Genomic DNA, 19605 nt, shown 5'->3' with positions numbered 1-19605 from the left:
GTACTGAAATGAAACATAATTAAAACTTATTTATTTAATCCATTAAAAAAGGGCATTTATTTTTAAAACATTTAATAATATACCTTAAAAAAATAGTACTTCATTTAAATATATTTTGTTTTTATAACGTAATTAAAATGTACTATTTCCAAAAGTCGCTTTTAATAATATTAGGCAGAATTTCCGAATGACACCTAATGGATAAAGTAAAGCCTGATTATTCAATTTAAAATTAAATGGGTACATTTAATTATCAATATAATTATTGGTTAACCAATAAATAAATACAATAAATACTTTGGTCCTCCATACTCCAAAGGCATTACTGTCAAGAAAATATTTAAATAACCAGATAAAACCAGTTAAAGTCAACATGAAATGGCAATGGAAACCCATTATCTTCTGTAATGTGATGTATTTTTGAGTGCAACAAGATATTCAAAGAGAAAATCTCGCCGGGACTTGATTTTATTCATTGGCTCTTGAACAGTTGGTGTTTCAAAGTAGAATGGAGGGGAATGTGAGTTTGCTAAAACAATGCTTAATAGCTATTTGGCTTTTGCTGAACATTGTCCAAGCCTGTGTAGCCTTGAAGTCATCCTAAAAGGAAAGTTGTTTCAGAGGTGCAGCAAGTCACTACCTTTTGATGAAAGGTTACAAAGGCAAACATTTAATGTACACAGATGTATCGGTCACAATAGTAAGACCAGGAATTTGTATTAAGAAGGACATTTTGGTTTATTTTGTATTTACTATGTTGAGTATTTATTATATTTGTACAACAGTCAGTCTGATCAAATGTAGCCATGATTTTAGAACAAATATTTGTTGTGATATAAGAGCATGTTTCTACATCTGCTGGAGTTTAAACCCTCAGAAGAATCATGCTTGAGTCTGAAGCCTTCTGCATGTGTTGGCTTGTTTTACTCCGACTTGTTAGAGCTCAGTGTGTGTGAGAGAGAGAAAAATAAGTGGTCAGCACTTTGCCAGGGCAAAGACAAAGGCTCTGTTGTAAATGTGACTGTCAGGACTGTAACAGCTGCAGCGTCTGTCGCATGCAGACAGGTGCACAGTGTGTGTGTTTAAATGCCACAGGACTCTTGATTATTTCAATCCATCACAATTTAACACTCGATTACAGGCAACAAGGCAGAACTTTTCATAGCAGGCCAACCTCAATGTGAGATGTGTATTGTATTTAATGCAAGTATTCAGTCACACGTGATGTTTCTGTTGATTTCTGGCACTGCTGCAACACCAATGCAATGACATGATGGAGGATACATGATACTCTACTGACACTGGGGTAAAACACTGTATAGCAGCTGTTGTCTCAGTTCTGCCCGACAACGTGTGTTTGTTTGTGTGTGTGTGACACACCCAGACCCTTTAAAGACAAATGCTTACACACACACACACACACACACTCTCTCTTTGCTTGAACTCAGACCAAGAGATGTTTGAATAGATGCTTGTTTGTCGTAGTTCAAAGGGTCACACATGTTATTATAGAAATGTTTTGAAATCCAGGCGTTACAGTGGTTAGCTGTGTTCTCCAAAACAAACACTGTAATTCTATTAGTTCTATTCAGTATGAAAAAACAAATAAAAACACTAGCCTTCTCATTAATGTTTCTACCGGTGTCTTGACTTTACAGTTACAGAAAATTATAGTATTGGATATTTTTGGATATGTTCTGTTGCAATACCGTGATATTATTTGATACCTTACAGTGCCATGGAAATACCATGGAACATGAGTGTGGTAATCATTCAATACCATTGGTTTATATATTGAATTTTGCTGATACGATAACTAGGGTAGTAAAAAAAAGCTGATAACCAATTAATTGGCTTATGTTTATTGAATTCATTTTTTGTTTCCTAACAAACTTTTCGTAGTCTTTCCTTACTGGGACGGGCACAGAAATAGAGGCTTAAAATTGATTAAAATACCAAATGCACATAATTGTGCATCCAAAATCGAAATAATTACCACAGTAAATTAAGATTCAGTGCACAAAATGGGACATTTAACTATGGAAGTCAGAAATACACCAGGACACTTATTTTGAAATGTCTGTGCTCCAAGGGCTCACACAACAGTTAAGCCAGGGAAACAAAATGTGCACACTTCCGATAATCTATAAACATAGTAATTTTCAAATATAAGTGGTAATTCAACAATAGTAGATCATGTGGAAAAAAAGCTATCTGCATTAATTTCAGCTGACTTTTGGAACAATCGGTTATGTACACTGATTAATTAGCAAAACCGATATATCGTTGGGCCTCTATATCAAAGCACCATGGTATTACTCTTAAATAACATGTACCATGCTACCATCACAATACTTTTTTGTAAGGGTGTTTTTGTTACTGTAGTAATTTTGGAGGAAACTATGGTTACAATAATAGATTATATTAACCTTCTTTGGCAAAATTGCATTTGAAAATGTTGCGTCTTTTCTCGAAATTTAATTTTTTCACCAATGTGTTTCAATAAGCTTTAAGTCCAACACAAATAAGACTTTCCAACAAGGTCATCACTAACTACAGTGGCTGTTGTTTTTCCTTTTATATCGATGACTGACTGGAATAATAGCCTAAAATTTCAGAGGCAATGTTTGTGTCTGGTCCTTCAAAATAGCCCTTTGTTTGGATAAAGCCAAACCCAGGGCCAGGTATAACTTTAGATGATTCACCTAATACGTTTTCTGATCCAAAAGTTGGCGTAAATCGTGCAAACCACTCACAGCCATGTGTCACAGTGAATTTTTTTTTTACCATGATTATGGGGTGTTGGTTAAATGATCACAGCACTGCCTCATGTTGCTTATTGCTTTTATAAAATGGGAGCAACAGGATAAAATTAAGTTCATTAAACAAGCTTTATAATGTTGATTATAAACAACACTTCTGCCAAGTTATATAGTTCATAAAATTACTGAACATGGATTATCAAATCAAATTTTAAATTGTACTAATGTTTTACTGTAAATAAGTAAACAGTTCTTCCGCCACGTAATGTTCATCAGGCCACGAGCGGTTGCTAAGCAACATGGCGCATTCACATAAAACTCAACTGATGTGAAGATTTCCAACCAATAACATTTAAGAGCCGGAACTATACGTTATATTGTTTATTTCTTTTGATTGAAAATGAAAAATGTGACCGAAATGATGTCAGTTTTCTTGTACAGCATCCTACAGATTTTAGAGCACTTATTAAATATTAATACATTATATACGCCTGTTTGTTTGTATGGTTAACGTCGTAATGAGTGAATGTAATTAGCGCTTTTCCCGCCCTCTACACGTCCAGCAGTCACAAGCGCGCAGCTTAGTTGAGTTCAGACGGTCAGTCAGTCAGTCAGGAGGACCGCTGACAGAGGCGCACACGCTCTTTTTCTGACACATTCGAAAAAGCCTTAGATTGTGACAATATATACTGGGGATATAACTGTTCTATAAGTGTTTGTTTTGTTCTTGCTTGGATTCTTCTGGAGAGTTCAGCAGTTTCTGGAGAACATGTTTGTGTCCATGGCTGTTCTGATATTAATACAGAGTAAGTGCTTTGTTCCATCTGATCTTCTTAAAGTCTCATTATCTTCTTTAGAGAATACGATTAGACTAGACTACTCTCAGTAAGTGCTTGTGTGTGTGTTTGGGGCGTCATATATGATTTACTTTGTTACAATTAGTATATATCGATACCGTCTCTGCACTATATCGCCACAGTACTTTTTTGGTAAGGGTTAAAGTAATAACCTTATGGAAAAACTCCAAAGATGAGTGTTTAATGAATATAAAGTTGTTCGATTTAAATGGCATTAATTATATTAAATATAACTTTCTCTGTGTGAAACGAAACCCTCTTGATGAACTGCAGTTAACATATGTTTGACAATATTTTTTTTACTTATTTGGAACTTATTATCCAATATGTGTGATAGTTCTAAACAATTTTGTATTTTTTTTAAAGCTAAGTACATAGTTCTTTTATGAAAGTTAGTTTCGAGCTTTAGTTCATTTCATGTCTCTCTTAGTTAGAATTGGAATTCCCACTGTCTGATAGAACCTAGAAATATCAGGGAATTTCAAAAGGTTAATCTTAAAGGAAAAGTTCACCTGAAAATTCTGTCATCATTTTCTCACCCTAATGCCATCCCAGATGTGTCTTTCTTTCCTCAGCAGAACACAAAGGTTTTTAGAAGATTAACTCCGCTCTGTAGGTCCTCAAAATTCAAAAACTTTGAAGCTCCAAAAAAAGTACATACAAGCAGCATAAAAGCAATCCATATAACCCCAGTGGTTTAATCCGTCTTCTGAAGCGATCTAATCATATTTGGGTGAAACAGACCAAAATAGTACTCCTTTTTCCACTGTAAATTTTGACAGCGGTCTCCTTGGCGATCATGATTTCAAGCTCGATTACACTTTCTAGCACAATCTAGTGCTTTGCGTTTATGTCAAGCACTAGAAAAAGTGTAAACGAGCTTAAAACCATGTTTGTGCCATGTACCTGCAATGGGAAGGTGTACAGTGAAATATTTTTATATTTTGGTCTGTTCTCATCCAAAACTTATTGGGCCGCTTTAGAAAAGATAGTCACCATTCACTTGCATTATATGAACCTACAGAGCTGAGATATTCTTCTAAAAATCTTCATTTGTATTCTACAGAACAAACTCAGTCATCTGATATGGTAGTAAATGTGATGGGAGTAAATGAGAATTTTCATTTTTGTTGGGGTAAACTATCCCTTTAAATGTCATGGAAATGTCTAGAGTGAAATTGACCTTTTCTAGTTATGCTTTGCTCTAAAATATTTCATTAGCTGGATATGTTTTTTATTTTCAGATTTTATTTTTACTTTTTTTTTTTTTTTGTGAGTGATTTTTATAGAATCTTGAATTACGAAAAGTCATGTAATTTCATTGGTCAAAAGGTGTGGGAAACCTGAAATCAATTATTTGAAAGAGGAGAACCATGTATGTTTTTGGTAGTGGATACTCGATTTAACTTTAAAAAGTGCTTGTTTGAGTTGTGCAGTAATGCGCAACATGAGTGACATTTATTTTGTTCTGGTCCGTGATTTAGTGGTGTATTCCAGTCATGAATGGTATGTTTGTGAGGGTTTAGATGTATGAGGAACATCTCTGGTGTGTAAGTGCATCTGTTGATTCTGGCATGAGTGTGAAAATCTATTACTGTGATTCTGCATCTCAGCGTGCACAAGTCACTAATATGATGTGTGTCAGTGAAAGTGAGACAGAAAGGGGGATGAACTCAGTTGTTTGTGTGTTTGAGGGTGGGGTTGTCTGTGCCAGCTGTTGCAGGGTAGAGTTACACACATGCACACAGAGGGCTTTTGCTGTTTCTTGTGCTCCAAACTCGCAAACACTCAACCAATCAACACAACGATAAATCAAACTTCAGCTTTTTCTGCCTTAATTTACAGCCATTATTATTTATTGTTATATTTTGTAAGTTAATTTATTTGTATGATGATACTTCACATTCAATAAACACAGGCATGAACTGTATTTTTTTTTTTTTTTAAAGCATTGAGCTTTTATGTTAAAAGGGAAAGTATGCATTATAGGAATGGTAACTTCACACCATTATGTTATTCACAATTTTGAATCACCTTTTTACAGTTAATTCAGGACACATTCCTGAGCTTATTTAGCAAGATTCTTAAGAGCACTTTATTTTAAAATAAATATTTTTCTTTGCAAGCTTTCATCAGCTTTTCTTTTCAGCTGACGTCATTAGCCCTCTTGCTAATGACCCTTTTGTTTCCCAACCACCTGTCATATTATGGAGACCATCAGTTCCTCATGAATAAGATCAAGCACCAACTACATTTTATTCTGGTTTTCACTATTCAGGTAAAATGGGCTGCAAATGCAGTTGTTTTGTTTACGTCAACATTTATATGATGTATAGGCCAGGGGAATATGTATTTTAGGTGCTGTAACCACATCATTTCAAGGTTTTCCAGCATTTTTTATCACCTTTTTCAATAGTCCTGCAGTGTGACAAAGTATTTATAAAGGTACAAGTACTCCATGTAGTTTCTAATGTAATATTAACTCAAAAACGGCACATAAAATTATTATAATACAATTAAAAAATGTTTCAAATAAACTTTAATAAATAAACGTTCTCTCACTTTCAACTGCTTTTATTTTCAGAAAACTTAACATATGTAAATATTTGTATGAACATAAAAAGATTCAACAACTAAGACATAAACTGTACATGTTTCACAGACATGTGACTAACAGAAATGGAATAATGTGTCCCTGAACAGGTGGGGTGGGGTGGGTCAAAATCAAAAGTAACAATGCAGCTGCTGGTCACACCAGATACTGACTAAGTACTGCAGTGCATCTCCTCCTCCTGCACCAGATTTGCCAGTTCTTGTTGTGAGATGTTACCCCACTCTTTCACCAAGGCACTTGCAAGTTCCAGGACATTTCTGTGGGGAATGGCCCTAGCCCTCACCCTCTGGTAAAACAGGTCCCAGACGTGCTCGATAGGATTGAGATCCGGGCTCTTTGCTGGCCATGGCAGAACACTGACATTCCTGTCTTGCAGGAAGTAATGTAGAGGACGAGCAGTATGTCAGGATGAACCTGCAGGAAGGGTACCACATGAGCGAGGAGGATGTCTTCCCTGTAACAAACAGTGTTGAGATTGCCTGCAATGACAACAAGCTCAATCCGATGATACTGTGACGCACCTTCCCAGACCATGATGGACACTCCACCTCCAAATCGATCCCGCTCCAGAGTACAGGCCTCGGCGTAACGCTCATTCCTTCGACTATAAACGCGAGTCCGACCATCATCCCTGGTGAGACAAAACGATGCAACAATATGAAAAGATGTGCCTGATACCAATATTTTGCAACGTATCAACTTATATGACACCATATCACTGTTTTGGTGAATCTTAGTCTTTTTTTTTTATAAAAAAATAAATATATTTTTTACTATAAACTGCACAGATGTAGTGGCTTCAATAGTCCAAAATAATAAAATCTCAGATGCAGTTTATTGCTCAACCAATAAAAAAAAAATATTTGGTGCATAACTTTGGAATTTTAACTATAAAGAACACACCTGTGACTCTTATTTTGAAATGACAGGGACTTATCTCTGCATTACAATGCACTATAATTATGTATTTTTATAGCCTATATAGTCACCAGATTAAGGATTTATTATTATTTGCAAGATATGTAGTTGGTTACATGATGTAAGTGCAGATGGGGCACAGTTTCATTTAGTCGCATTTTCTTTGCATGCTCTTGCTTCAATTTAGAACACGATTATCTAATAAAAATATTGGTGCATCCCTCCTTGCATATAAATATATCTCCACGTATACCTCAAATTATTTCATTTCGTTGACATTGGTAATGATGAGTCACTCATGCATATGGAAAAGTGTTATTAAAGGGCACCTATTATGGCATTTAAAATGTTCCTAATATTGTTTTGGGAGTCCCCAACAACAGTTTTACATGCATGCAATGACAAAAAACACTTTTGTTGTCTTATAATATGCATTTATGTTTACCTGATTTGCTCACCGACTCCAAAATGATTCGTTCAACGACTCATTTTTCCAAACCCTTCCTTTGCGTGACGCTAATCTGCGGTGATTGGTCAGATGACCCAGTCAGTTGTGATTGGTATACTCTGTGCAGAGATTGTCGGAAACGGAACGCTCATCACCGCTTTGTAGTTAAAAAAATCAAAATCAGAGAAGGAATTTGAGTTGATTTATGTTAGCGATCATAGCCCAAAGTTCGGTGGTAAACACCCAATCAGTTATTGTTTGCGTTAGCCCAACGCATAAACATATTGGTAAAGCATTGCATTACTACAAGTTATTGCTCTATTCTTTATAACAACTCCAATAACATCGACAAACATTTCACATATTTCAAATAAATTGACATTGGAGACCTAAGCTGCGCTGAGTGCAACTTACACAACACACACAAATACTTATTAAGCATGCTAAAAAACACATAAAAGCAACAATTATTAATAATACTTACAGGTTGTGATTCGGAGGAGGAAGCTGATCCAAATAAACTTGGTACTGAACCTTCCTTCAGTATCAACCGGCTCGCGAATCCACACTTGAAAGCATTCATGTTCGTAAAGCAATTGTCATTAAAATGTCGCGAACACAGCACAAGGTTCGGGCTATACTTGTGTGGTATAGTTGTAAATATAAACTCTAGCCACTGATTCTTCACATGCCCATCCCTGGGCAGTGAAAAAAAGGTCACTTTTGATATGCACTTCAGAACACAGCGTCTTGTTGTCGACAAGATGGTTTCAAGTTTTCCCTGGTGTCTGCGCGCGCAATGAGTGGGCGCGGACAATTTGATAATTTTTCGTCTTGATGTCACAATGAAAAGGAAAATGACTCGTTGGAAAATCGATTCATTACATTGACTCAGAGTTGACAGAATTCCATAATAGGTGCCCTTTAAGAGATTTAAAATGCTGTAAGTCTAATATTATTGTGTATATGCTGACTCAAGCTTTCATGTTCAGGTGTCAGGTTCCTGCTTATCTTACTCTGTCAGTTCCAGCAAGTGTTGTCTCAGTATACTGTGGGCGGCTGTGGCTCAGGTGGTAGAGCGGGTCGGCTGCTAATCGCAGGGTTGGCGGTTCGATTCCCGGCCCACACGACCACATGCCGAAGTGTCCTTGGGCAAGACACTGAACCCCAATGGTAGGCTAGCGCTTTGCATGGCAGCTCTGCCACCATTGGTTTGTGAATGTGTGTGAATGGGGGATTGGGACACAGTGTAAAGCACTTTTGGAACCTCTAAGTTTAAAAAAAAAAAGCACTATATAAGTGCAGACCATTTACCATACCACACTGGACAATGTCATGAAAGCTTGACACAATGACTCCCTTCTCTTTCCCTGAGAAAGGAAAAGCCTGATATCTCCACTGCTTTCAGAAGGAGGGTGAGGTGATAAAGATGTGGGGAGTAAGGTTGTGATCAGTACACCGAGGGAGGCGGCGATAAGTTGCAGTCACAGCCTGGTCTGAGATCAGAAAAATTCTGTCAAATGTTCCAAACCTGTATGACTTTCTTTCTTTAGTGGAATGTTCACGATTATCTTTTCCACACAATGACAAGTCCAAAATAGAAAAAATATCACTATAAATTAGGGATGTACCAATATGAAATGTTTTAGCCCATACAGATATGAACCAAATATTATATAGTATAACGATTCTTTTCAGATTAACAATTTTTATTGATTCTTATAAATGAACAGAGAAACGATCACACAGAATCAATCTTAGCCCCAACAACATCCCTGTGGTCGCAAATTATATAGACCAAGGGTCGGCAACCTCTTTGAAATGGAGTGCCATTTTTTTTATTTCACTGGTCAATAATAAACAAATAAACAAACAAAAAATTCAGAAGATTGAGTCCACTTGTGAAAATGTTTCTATTCAGCATTTTTCAAATTTAATAGTTTTTTTTTTATTACAAATTATTTTATCAGCATAACAGTTTGAGTGAAAAATTTGTGCAAAACTCGATTATGATATAACCATGATCTTACATGTGAATTTTTACAGAGCATCTTGTGAAAGCACTTTAATGAATATAAACCTGTCCTTTTATACAAAATGAGTAATGGTTAAGGTCACATATTTGATTACTGATCATGAAATTGTGTGGAAATGTTTCTTAGATTATGTCATACATTTTTCAAAATAACGCAGAGGGCACGCAAGCAACAGCGAGAGAGGAGCGGGCTATTTTATTTATGTTTTTCGCACCTGCATTCTAATCCACATATTGATGTAATCCTTCCTCATGATCACGCAGCGTGTTTTCCTCAACTGAATGGGAGTGTGACGAGACTCGCACTGTGCGTGCAAGCCATTTGCACTTCACAAGCCGATCAACTATTTAGCCCTTTTCAGTGAATCGCAAAATCCTAAAACTTTATTTCCAGGTTTAATTTAGATTTTGAATAGACTTGAAAAGACATTTGAATCCCACAATGTGGGTTTGTTTTCTCTGTTAATCGTTTAATGTAATTTTGACAATGGTTTAAGGAGGTTGTACCTGTATGCTGGGTTGGAAATCTTAAAGATTAATAGTAGTGTTTTGAAAGCAAAAAGAAACAATTGAAACATGGAATGTAGGCTGTCATCCGTGCAGCCTGACCAAAGCAAAGAGGGCACGTTTGCTCGCGGAATTAACAAAAAGTGATGCTCTGCTTTGTTTAGCCTCCCATTCAGCTCATGAAAACATGCTGTGTGATCATGAGGAAGGATTACATAAAGATCTAGATTGAAATGCATGTGCGGAATTTATATAAATAGTCTACTCCTCTCTCGCCGTTGCTGGTGTGCCAGTGATTACCCCTCCGCGTGCCAATGCGTGCGCCTGATAGAGACGGACACAAATAAATAAATAAATAAACTAATTAAAATATAATAAAAATAATCACACATCCATAAATTATATATACCCTCCCCATTTCTCCATGAGCCCGTTATATTTTCCCATTCTTCTAAACGACCCCTCCTCAAAGGCTGCCATCCTTCCCATCTCAGAGCACCACTCCTGAAAGGAGGGTGCTCTACCCCTTTAGAATGATCTGTCTAGAAATCATGACACTGGTTAAGACCCAACTCTTTACATGTCTATTTTCAATGTTAATGACCACCCCATCACCCAAAATACAGTGTCTGGGGCAGAATGATACCCAAATGCCTAATATATTGCGCACCAGTGACCAAAGCCAGGGAGAGGCTCTTTCAGGTGGAAGAGACCAATGAGCCAAATGTCTGAGATGGAACACATAATAATAAAACAAAATCTTGGGTAGGCCTAGCCCATCTTTGTCAATCAGCCTATGCAGTTTACTGAAATGTAATCTGGGGTGTTTAGAATTCCAAATGAAAGACTTCGCTATGCTCTCAAATTGCTTGAAATAAGAGAGGGGAACATCTATAGTGTGAACTGTATAGGAATACAGTTCATTTTAATAACATTCCAATCATCGATAAATGTAATTGAGCCCAACTGCCCACATCGCTCAATCCTTTTTATTAAAGTATCAAAATTAACTAAATCAGACAAATTTGCTGGGAATAAAATGCCCATATACTCGATGCCCTGTTTGGGCCACTGGAAGGCACCCGGTTGGAAAGCCGTTACTGGACAGTACGCTGTCAGAACCAAATCTTCGTATTTAGACCCATTGACTTTGTATCCTTTTTAAAAATCAGACTGATCTGGGCTTGTGTCATGGTTAGTGGAAGCTCTCCATCCTTTAATGATTCTGTAGAAAACTTCTAGCAAAAGTGGAGTCAGTTCTGTAGCATAAGATCTAAAAAAATTTCAGTCATCAATTTAGGGAGTTCATCAGTAGATAAGAGACGTGGAACTATTATGCTCAAGATAGATTTCTTTTAAAATCATTGGTAATATCAATGGCTGTGATAAATATTTCACCACCAGCAGATTTTACTGAGGGAATAGTATTATAGTATTATATATCTAGCCAAAGGTTTTCCTGCTTTGTCCCCCGACTCAAAATATGACTGTCTTTCCCTGAATAACCAAAACTCCACTTTCCGAAACAAAATGGTATTAAATCTGTATTTCAATCTGGTCAATTCTCTGAGGCCATCAGACGACATTCGGTGCTTCAGCTCTGCTTTGGCACTTTTAATATTCCATCCTTTAGTATCCATTCTCAATATGGCGGGGAACTTAAGTGTAAAAGCGATCTTCCATCAATGCAAAAGTTTCTTGAAGGAGAGTTATTACACAAAACAAACTCCAGCCGCTAGGTAGAACCAACACAAAAAGAAACAAAAATGGTGCCCAGCATCCTCCAGATAGTGAAGATTATGTACAGTGAGACAGCCCACTCGGGGGCCACATGAGAAACACCAAATGGTTTACTCACCCCATTGTTTCTGTGAAGGATAGTGCTTGCTTGGGACATGTAAATACTTTGCGGCTATCCTTGGTATCTATTCTCAGTTTGGCCGGGAACATCAGTGCAAAAGCAATCATTGATTTATTTATTTGTCATTGTTTTACAATGAAATGTGAAGTAGCATCATCTCCTCCAAATAGCTCACATAAAGTGCCTACACCAATAGAAGCTGTTTTTCAGTCTATTTGTACGTGTTGCCACTGTTCTGAACCGCCTTCCTGATGGCAGCAGCTCAACCAGTTGTTGTCCCGGATGAGTTGGATCTTTGCTGATGCTCCTAGCCTTCTTAAGGAGTCTGTTTGAATGTAACTCATCCAGGCTTGTGAGCCCAGATCTAATGACTCACTGTGCTGCCTGCACTACGCGTGCCACTGCTCAATCGGTCAGCATCAGCAGTGCAGCTTGTTTACCACACTGTCATACATTAGGAAGAATACTCCATGGTACTGAGAGAAAAATGACTGAGTAACATGGTCGGCAAGTGGGACTTTCTTAACTTTTGTAGAAAAAAGTCTTTGTTGGGCCCTCTTCAATAAATGTGATGTATTCAGGGACCAAGTCAAATCTTGTGTGATATTTATTCCCAGGAATTTGATACTCTCCGCCCACCCCACCTCCTCTCCAGTGATGTAGAGGGCAGAATGAGTGGATTTCCAGGTTTTCCTGAAATCTACTATGAGTTCTTCTGTTTTTGAAGTGTTAAGGACAATATTGTTGCAGGACACCACTCTGCCAAGTGTTTCACTTCCTGCCTGTAGGCTGTCTCGTCGTTTGACAGTTATCAGCCCCACCAGAGTTGTCATCTGCAAACTTGAAATTGTGTTAGTGCAGCAATTTGTAGAACAATCATATGTTAAAAAATATATATATATATAGAGCAGGGCTTAGAACACAGCCTTGTGGCACTCCAGTGTTGAGAATCAAGGTGGAGTGGTTTCCTTGTTTAACTTACTGGTGTCTGTTTGTAAGAAAGTTCATGATCCAACTGCAAAGTGAAGTTCCCAAACCTATGATGCTGAGCTTCCACTGATGGAAGAATTTCTTGCATTCCTTAAATTCATCATGTTTCTCTCGTCGAATTCGCAAAGTCTGGGAACAAGAAAATTTTGTGATTCTTCCAAGAAAGTTTACCTTTGCTTCTTAACTCGCGTTCCACAAGATCTTTATCGGATGATCTCATAAATTGGACCAGAATTGATCGTGGCCTGTCTCCCTCAGTGGATCTGAGAGCTGGGACTCGGTGAGCTCACTCGATTTCCAGCTCATGGCCTTTTATGTTGAGCAGACTAGGGAAGAGCTTGTTTAGGAATTTCACCATATCTCTGCCTTCCTGCTCAGGAATTCCAACAATTCGGACGTTGTTTCGCTGGCTACAATTTTCAAGGTCATCCAGTTTTTCCAAAATGCGTTCCAAGTCTATCTTGGTCACTAGTGGATTAGCAGCTACTTCCGTCTCCGATGACTCCAGATAATCGATACGTTTCTCGAAGTCCGACAATCTTTTAACTAACTCAGAGAATTTTGTTTCCATCGCCGTATCGATTGATCGTATTACAGCAAGATCCTCTAAGTCTGCAACAACTTTCGTCAGCATCACAGACATGCTCGCCATTTGCCGCTGGATTTCTCCCACCGCACCATCCAAACAGAGTCTCTTCAGGCCTGTCAGAGGTTTCAGCTTGAGCACGTAATTGTCTTTTAATGTCTCCAGAGCCCGAGGTTTTTTAATTCTTTACCATGTTAACTTCAAAGAACAGATAGCAGGGTGTATTGAATCTCACTGGTTTATAACATAAAAATGATTAAAAACAAGTGCGCAGAGCTCGTTGTTTACACGTCCACTCCTTGCATGGATTCACGTGACTATCCACAGTATACCAATTCTGATATTTTGCCACTTATCTATTTGGCTTCAGATAACTGCTTTGCTCAGAAATTATGCTTTAAAAATATACAAAGTACAAAATCTTTTTTTATTGTTCTATCAATAAATAATTCCCATAGACCTTATTCACAGTAGCCATCTTTGATTTTTAACGTGAATTACAACAAGGCTGTGAGGGATACAGCACGGAAAATATAATGCTCACAAGATCACATCTGATTTTCAACAGCTCATGTTGTCTGGAGTTTTTTGTCTGCTGAATGATCATGGAAAGATGTTTTTCCATGTTTTGTGCATGGAAAGATCCAAAAACACTTTAAACTGCAGCACAGCCCATTGAAGAGACTGTATATCTATCCCTCCCAGCCTCGTCGTCATTCCTGTCAAATATCAAAGACGGTGCTGCTGTGAACAAGGTCCGTTGAACATGGATTGGATCTGTTAAACACTGCAGGGCAAAATTTTAAAGAGAGCCAATTTTGTTTTTGCAATTAAAAAAAAAAAACTAACTTACATTTTACATGTATATAATAGAACATCACAAATTCACAATATACATTATACATGTATATGTTGGGGAATTCCACAGAAATGTGAACCACGTCACGAAAATTTAATTTAGTTCCAAAGGAACAAAACCCCTTTTAAATTCTATCCTGGTGTAATGAATAATAGATATTGCCATCCAGACCGGTAGGGGTGATGCTTGCTCACACAGCTGACAAAGTGAGTCAAAGTGTTTTGAATGGTTTTCCTGATTGTGTATACAGTATTTAAGTGCCACTGTCACATCGGTTACACCGGTTTGTCTTCATTAATGTGAGAACGAGAAAAAATACAATTTATATATTACATTCTTAGAAGGGCCAACCCTTGTATTGTGCATTTGAATCTATTTGTATTTGAATCCTTCATTCTCAATTGAAAACATGTCTACGTTTTCATGCTTATAACCGATATGCCAATGGTTTTTTAATTTGATTTGGTCAAGTCAAGTGGTTTTTATTGTCGTTTATCCATATACAGTTAGTACAGTACACAGTGAAACGAAACAACATTCCTCCAGGACCATGGTCCTACATAAAACAACATGGGACAAACACAGAACCACATGAGACTACACAGACCGAATAAGACTAGGGATACACCGAAATTTTGGCCACCAAACATTTTTGACAGAAAATATTATTTTTTCTTTTGGCAGAAAGAGAAAAAAGGCCGAAGATATGATGCCTCCCCACCCCTCAGTGCTCAAGTTTCACTCTAGATCGATCTAATCATAATCATGGCACTACCAAGCAAAGGCCGATGTCAGCGGTGTGGAAATACTTCAAAGCAATACCGCAGCTCCCCATAAGCAGACTACACTACTGGGGCATGAACAAAGATTGCGTGCACGGATTGCACGCAGGTATTTATCTGCCCAAGCACCAGCACAGTGAGGCCTTATGACTATTCAGTGCAGCATCTCATGTTCTTGATGAGAAGAGGAAACGTCTCTCCTGCCAGAAAGCTGAGCAACTTTTGTTCTTGTAGAGAAACCTGCCGCTTTTACTTGAATAGAAAGCAGTCCAATTTGCTGTATTTATAGCAATTACATTTAAAATAGGTTTAGCCCTGCAAAACTATGTTCTTCACTTGAGGCTTCATCTGTCGTTTACAGTTTGAGGTTGGTTTTACTTATATTACCGCTGTTTTAAACTGTTGTTTTGCACAATAATTTTATATTAAAGTATAAATATGTTTACATAAACAGAATAGAGGCCCTCTGCCTGTGTTTTCATTAAAATGACTGTGTAGCATATTTAAACTTTTTGTATTTGCAAGATGCTATACTAGAGCTGCTAAGTTAATTACTTGACTGCTGTTTTGCATATCATTAGAGTTTTCTTTAACATTACATTTATTGGAATATAAAAAATATATATCTGTTAAATTTGATTGTTAAAGAACTGAATAAAGAATAATATATTTAATATTGTTATAATATATTTTCTGTCCAATTTTGGTGTGTGATCATTTTATTGATTTGTAGTTTTTCAATTCAGATTCATTAAATTCATGTAATTAATTAAAAAGTATAATATTAATACAATTATATAAAATAAAATAAAACCATTTTAAAATGGGTATTTAAAGAAAAAAAAAATTTCGTCCCAGAATTTTTATTTCAGTGCATCACTAAATAAGACCTGCACATTCCTACATAAAGTGCATTTGAAACATGTGCCAAAAGTACAGGACAGTACAATAATTACTAAAAAGGAGACAGGACAATAGGCACAGTACAAGACAGTGCAGCGCCGACCAGTATACATTACTAATCGGAGTAGTGCAAAAAGATGACACTTTATAAAAATGCAGAATGTAAACATAACATACTCTGAAATAGTGTTCTATAGACATAGCAGTTATTGAGGTAGCAGCCAGGTATAAAGTGACAATGAATTAAGTGCAAATCTTGGTCAGTAATTGACCTAGAAATATCAGTGGCCGATACATCAGTGTGTCCCTACTTTAATGCATCTTAAAAGTTCTGTAAAGTTACTTAGTACAACTTGTGTACTATACTCAAAATCAAAGTCACTTTGACTTTCTCTCATAGTGATACATCAGCTTTGAGTGAAGAACAGAAATTCTCCAGACAGGAATGTGGGCTCCTGAAACAGAAAACATGTTACATTTTTGATGCCTTGACAAACACCATCCTTCTACCTGATACTCTCATGTCTGTGTCGTCTTGTAGTGTGGTGTTTGGTGAATGTGATTCTTGTGTGTTCTGCTCTTAATAACTCAGTTTCTCTAATGTTACATGAGCGGCAACAGGAAGTCAAACAATGACTGTCAGATGAGTGAATAAGTGCTCCACCTGTTTCCTGTTCCTGTTGGGAAATCCTAATACACACACACACACACGCACACACAAACAAACGTGGGACAACAGAAGCTCATGACGACCATTGTGTTACTTTTATATCTATCAGGTAGTAAGAATGAGTTCTACTATTTTTAGAACCCCATATTCTGCCTGCTCATTCTACTGGGAATCCGAAACACAATTCCTGGAGCGCTTGGAGAATTGTGTGTTATTTCTAAAACATTACTATTTCATTACGGAACATTTGAGAAACAGACTGATGCAGTTTCACGGACTTAAAGAAATAGTTCACACAAAAATGAAAATTCTGTGATCATGTACTCGGCCTGTACTCATGCTATCCAACATATGTACACATCCAACACTTTCTTCTGCAGATCGTGTCATACAGAAGTACCACTGGCTGAGCCACTGAAGGACACGGTGAACCTTTGGCCCAGTCTGAGGTCCTGAGCGCTCTGGACCAGGTTTTCATAAAGGATATATCTGTATTCTAGCCAGGTCTCCTAAGCAACCAAATTGGCCTGGTTGCTAGATAGGGCTGAGTCACATGGGGTAACCTCCTCGTGGTCCCAATTAGTGGTTCTCATTCTTAATGGGGCATGTGGTAAGTTGTGCGTTCCATGCATGTGCACTCCGCTCAGCCAGTCATGGCCCAAGTGGACGCTCCGCTCAAGTACCACTCACGGGTAAAAAATCATTTGCTCAAATCCCGATCTGACATTACATTTCTCTGTAGTATACTTGGTTCCAAATATGAATTTTGTGTTCAGTTTTAAAGGGTGTATTATGTTATCCAGATAAGAGCAGCGAATGTTTTTGTCTTTTTCAGTGTTGTTGCTTTATTAATATTCCCTACAATTTTATATTTATGAATATGTATACATACATGTTTATTGGTTTTGTGTGTGTGCATGCAAAATGCTTTTTTTTTTCAATTGAGGGTGCTCTAACGCTCGCAACAATGCAGAACCGGTCTTTCATCAAGCTGGCAGCTGCACTAACATGATGGCAAAACAACAAGATATATTACTTAACTATTAATTTATTATCAAATAGTAGTGTAGCCTACTAGCTCACCTTTTGCTGCACTACATCACGTAGCACATCCTCGTGCTCTCTGGCAATGTGACGTGTACGATTCCAAAAGGAATATTTGCTAATTCTCACGGTCCCTCCACACTCCCTTTCAATATTTTCGATCTTAGCTTTGATTAATACTTTGCATTTATTGAGGTTAGGTTTGCAACTTCAATAAAACAATATTAGAGCTCCATAACCTCAGGTCTATTGCTTGTTAAGCAGATTCCTAAACCAGCATATCATGAAGCGCATTCTGGGTTGACCTTAGCGGCACTGAGTGGCCTGAACGAGCAGAGCGGAATTTTCAAAAAGGCACTGTCTGCTCAGGTGGATTTATCAACGCTCCGCTCAATGCTCCACGCTTGCTCCGCTCCACTCACATGCTCTGGCTGGCACCCGGATTGAGGTGCGTAACCAGGCCACCACAAGGACCTACTGAGTAGTAGGAATTGGGCATTCCAATTTGGGAGACATGGGAGGGAAAAAAAGAAAAAGGATATCTCTGTATTTTGCTGCATTCTGCTTTCCTTCAACCCTGACTAGTCCCCCAGTCACTGCCACTGAAAAACAACCCCACAGCATGATACTACCACCACCATTCTCCACCGTTGTTATGGTATTGTGCAGGTGATGAGCGGTGCCTGGTTTCCACCAGACATGATGCTTGGAATTGAGGCCAAACTGTTCAATCTTTGTTTTATCAGACCTGAGAATCTTGTTTCTCACAGTCTGAGAGTCCTTTTTAGGTGGGGTTTTTGCAAATTCTAAGAGGGCTGTCATGTGTCTTGCACTGCGGAGGGGCTTCCGTCTGGCTACTCTGCCATAAAGCCCAGACCCGTTGCAGTGATGATTGTCCTTCTGTAAGTTTCTCCCATCTCCACACATGATCTCTGGAGCTCAACCAGAGTGACCATCGGGTTGTTGGTCACCTCTCTTACCAAGACCTTGCTCCCCTTATTGGTCAGTTTGGCCGGGCAGTCAGCTCTAGGAAGAGTCCTTGTTGTTCCAGACTTCCATTTAAGAATTATGGAGGCCACTGTGCTCTTGGAAACCTTCAATGCAACCAAAACCTTTTTTGTAGCCTTCCACAGATCTGTGCCTCAACACAGTCCTGTCTCTGAGCACTGCAGACAGTTCCTTTGATCTCATGGCTTGGTTTTTGCTCTGGTATGCATTTTCAGCTATGATACTTTATAAAGATAAGTGTGGGCCTTTCCAAATAATGTACAATCAGTTGAATTTGCCACAGGTGGACTCCAATCAAAGTGCAGAAACATCTCAAAAATGATCCAGAGAAATGGCTTGCACCTGAGCTAAATTTCAAGTGTCATAGCAAAGGGTCTAAATGTCTTATGTCGATGTGATATTCCAATTTTCTTTTTAATACATTTGCTAAGTTATAAAAAAATCTGTTTTTGCTTTGTCATTGTGGGGTATGGAGTGTAGATTAATATGGTGATGATAATAATAATGTAATAATTTAAATATTCTTAGCATAAGGCTGCAACATAAAAAAATGTGAAAAAATTAAGGGGTCTGAATACTTACATTTACATTTATGCATTTGGCAGACGCTTTTATCCAAAGCAACTTACAGTGCACTTATTACAGGGACAATCCCCCCAGAGCAACCTGGAGTTAAGTGCCTTGCTCAAGGACACAATGGTGGTGGCTGTGGGGACCGAACCAGCGACCTTCTGATTAACAGTTATGCACTTTAGCCCACT

General features: G+C 37.9%; 1 protein-coding gene across 3 annotated transcripts in view; it reads left to right on the top strand.

Annotated features, from left to right (window-relative positions):
* The window catches only part of LOC127651251 (junctional adhesion molecule 2A-like), a 33681-nt gene that overhangs the window by 2110 nt on the left and 11966 nt on the right, over positions 1-19605 (top strand). Inside the window, exon 1 of one of the 3 annotated variants that reach the window (XM_052136998.1) lies at positions 3365-3568. The exons of the other annotated variants lie outside the window; for them this stretch is intronic. Coding sequence (XP_051992958.1) covers positions 3532-3568 — 37 coding nt within the window. The 5' untranslated portion in view covers positions 3365-3531. Of the gene's footprint in view, positions 1-3364; positions 3569-19605 lie in introns of those variants that run through there. 3 annotated transcript variants of the gene reach the window in all.

Source organism: Xyrauchen texanus, chromosome 11 (assembly GCF_025860055.1).
Source record: "Xyrauchen texanus isolate HMW12.3.18 chromosome 11, RBS_HiC_50CHRs, whole genome shotgun sequence".
Classification (NCBI taxonomy): domain Eukaryota; kingdom Metazoa; phylum Chordata; class Actinopteri; order Cypriniformes; family Catostomidae; genus Xyrauchen; species Xyrauchen texanus.
Note: the sequence above shows the minus strand (reverse complement) of the source record. Positions and strands in the feature narration are given on the sequence as shown.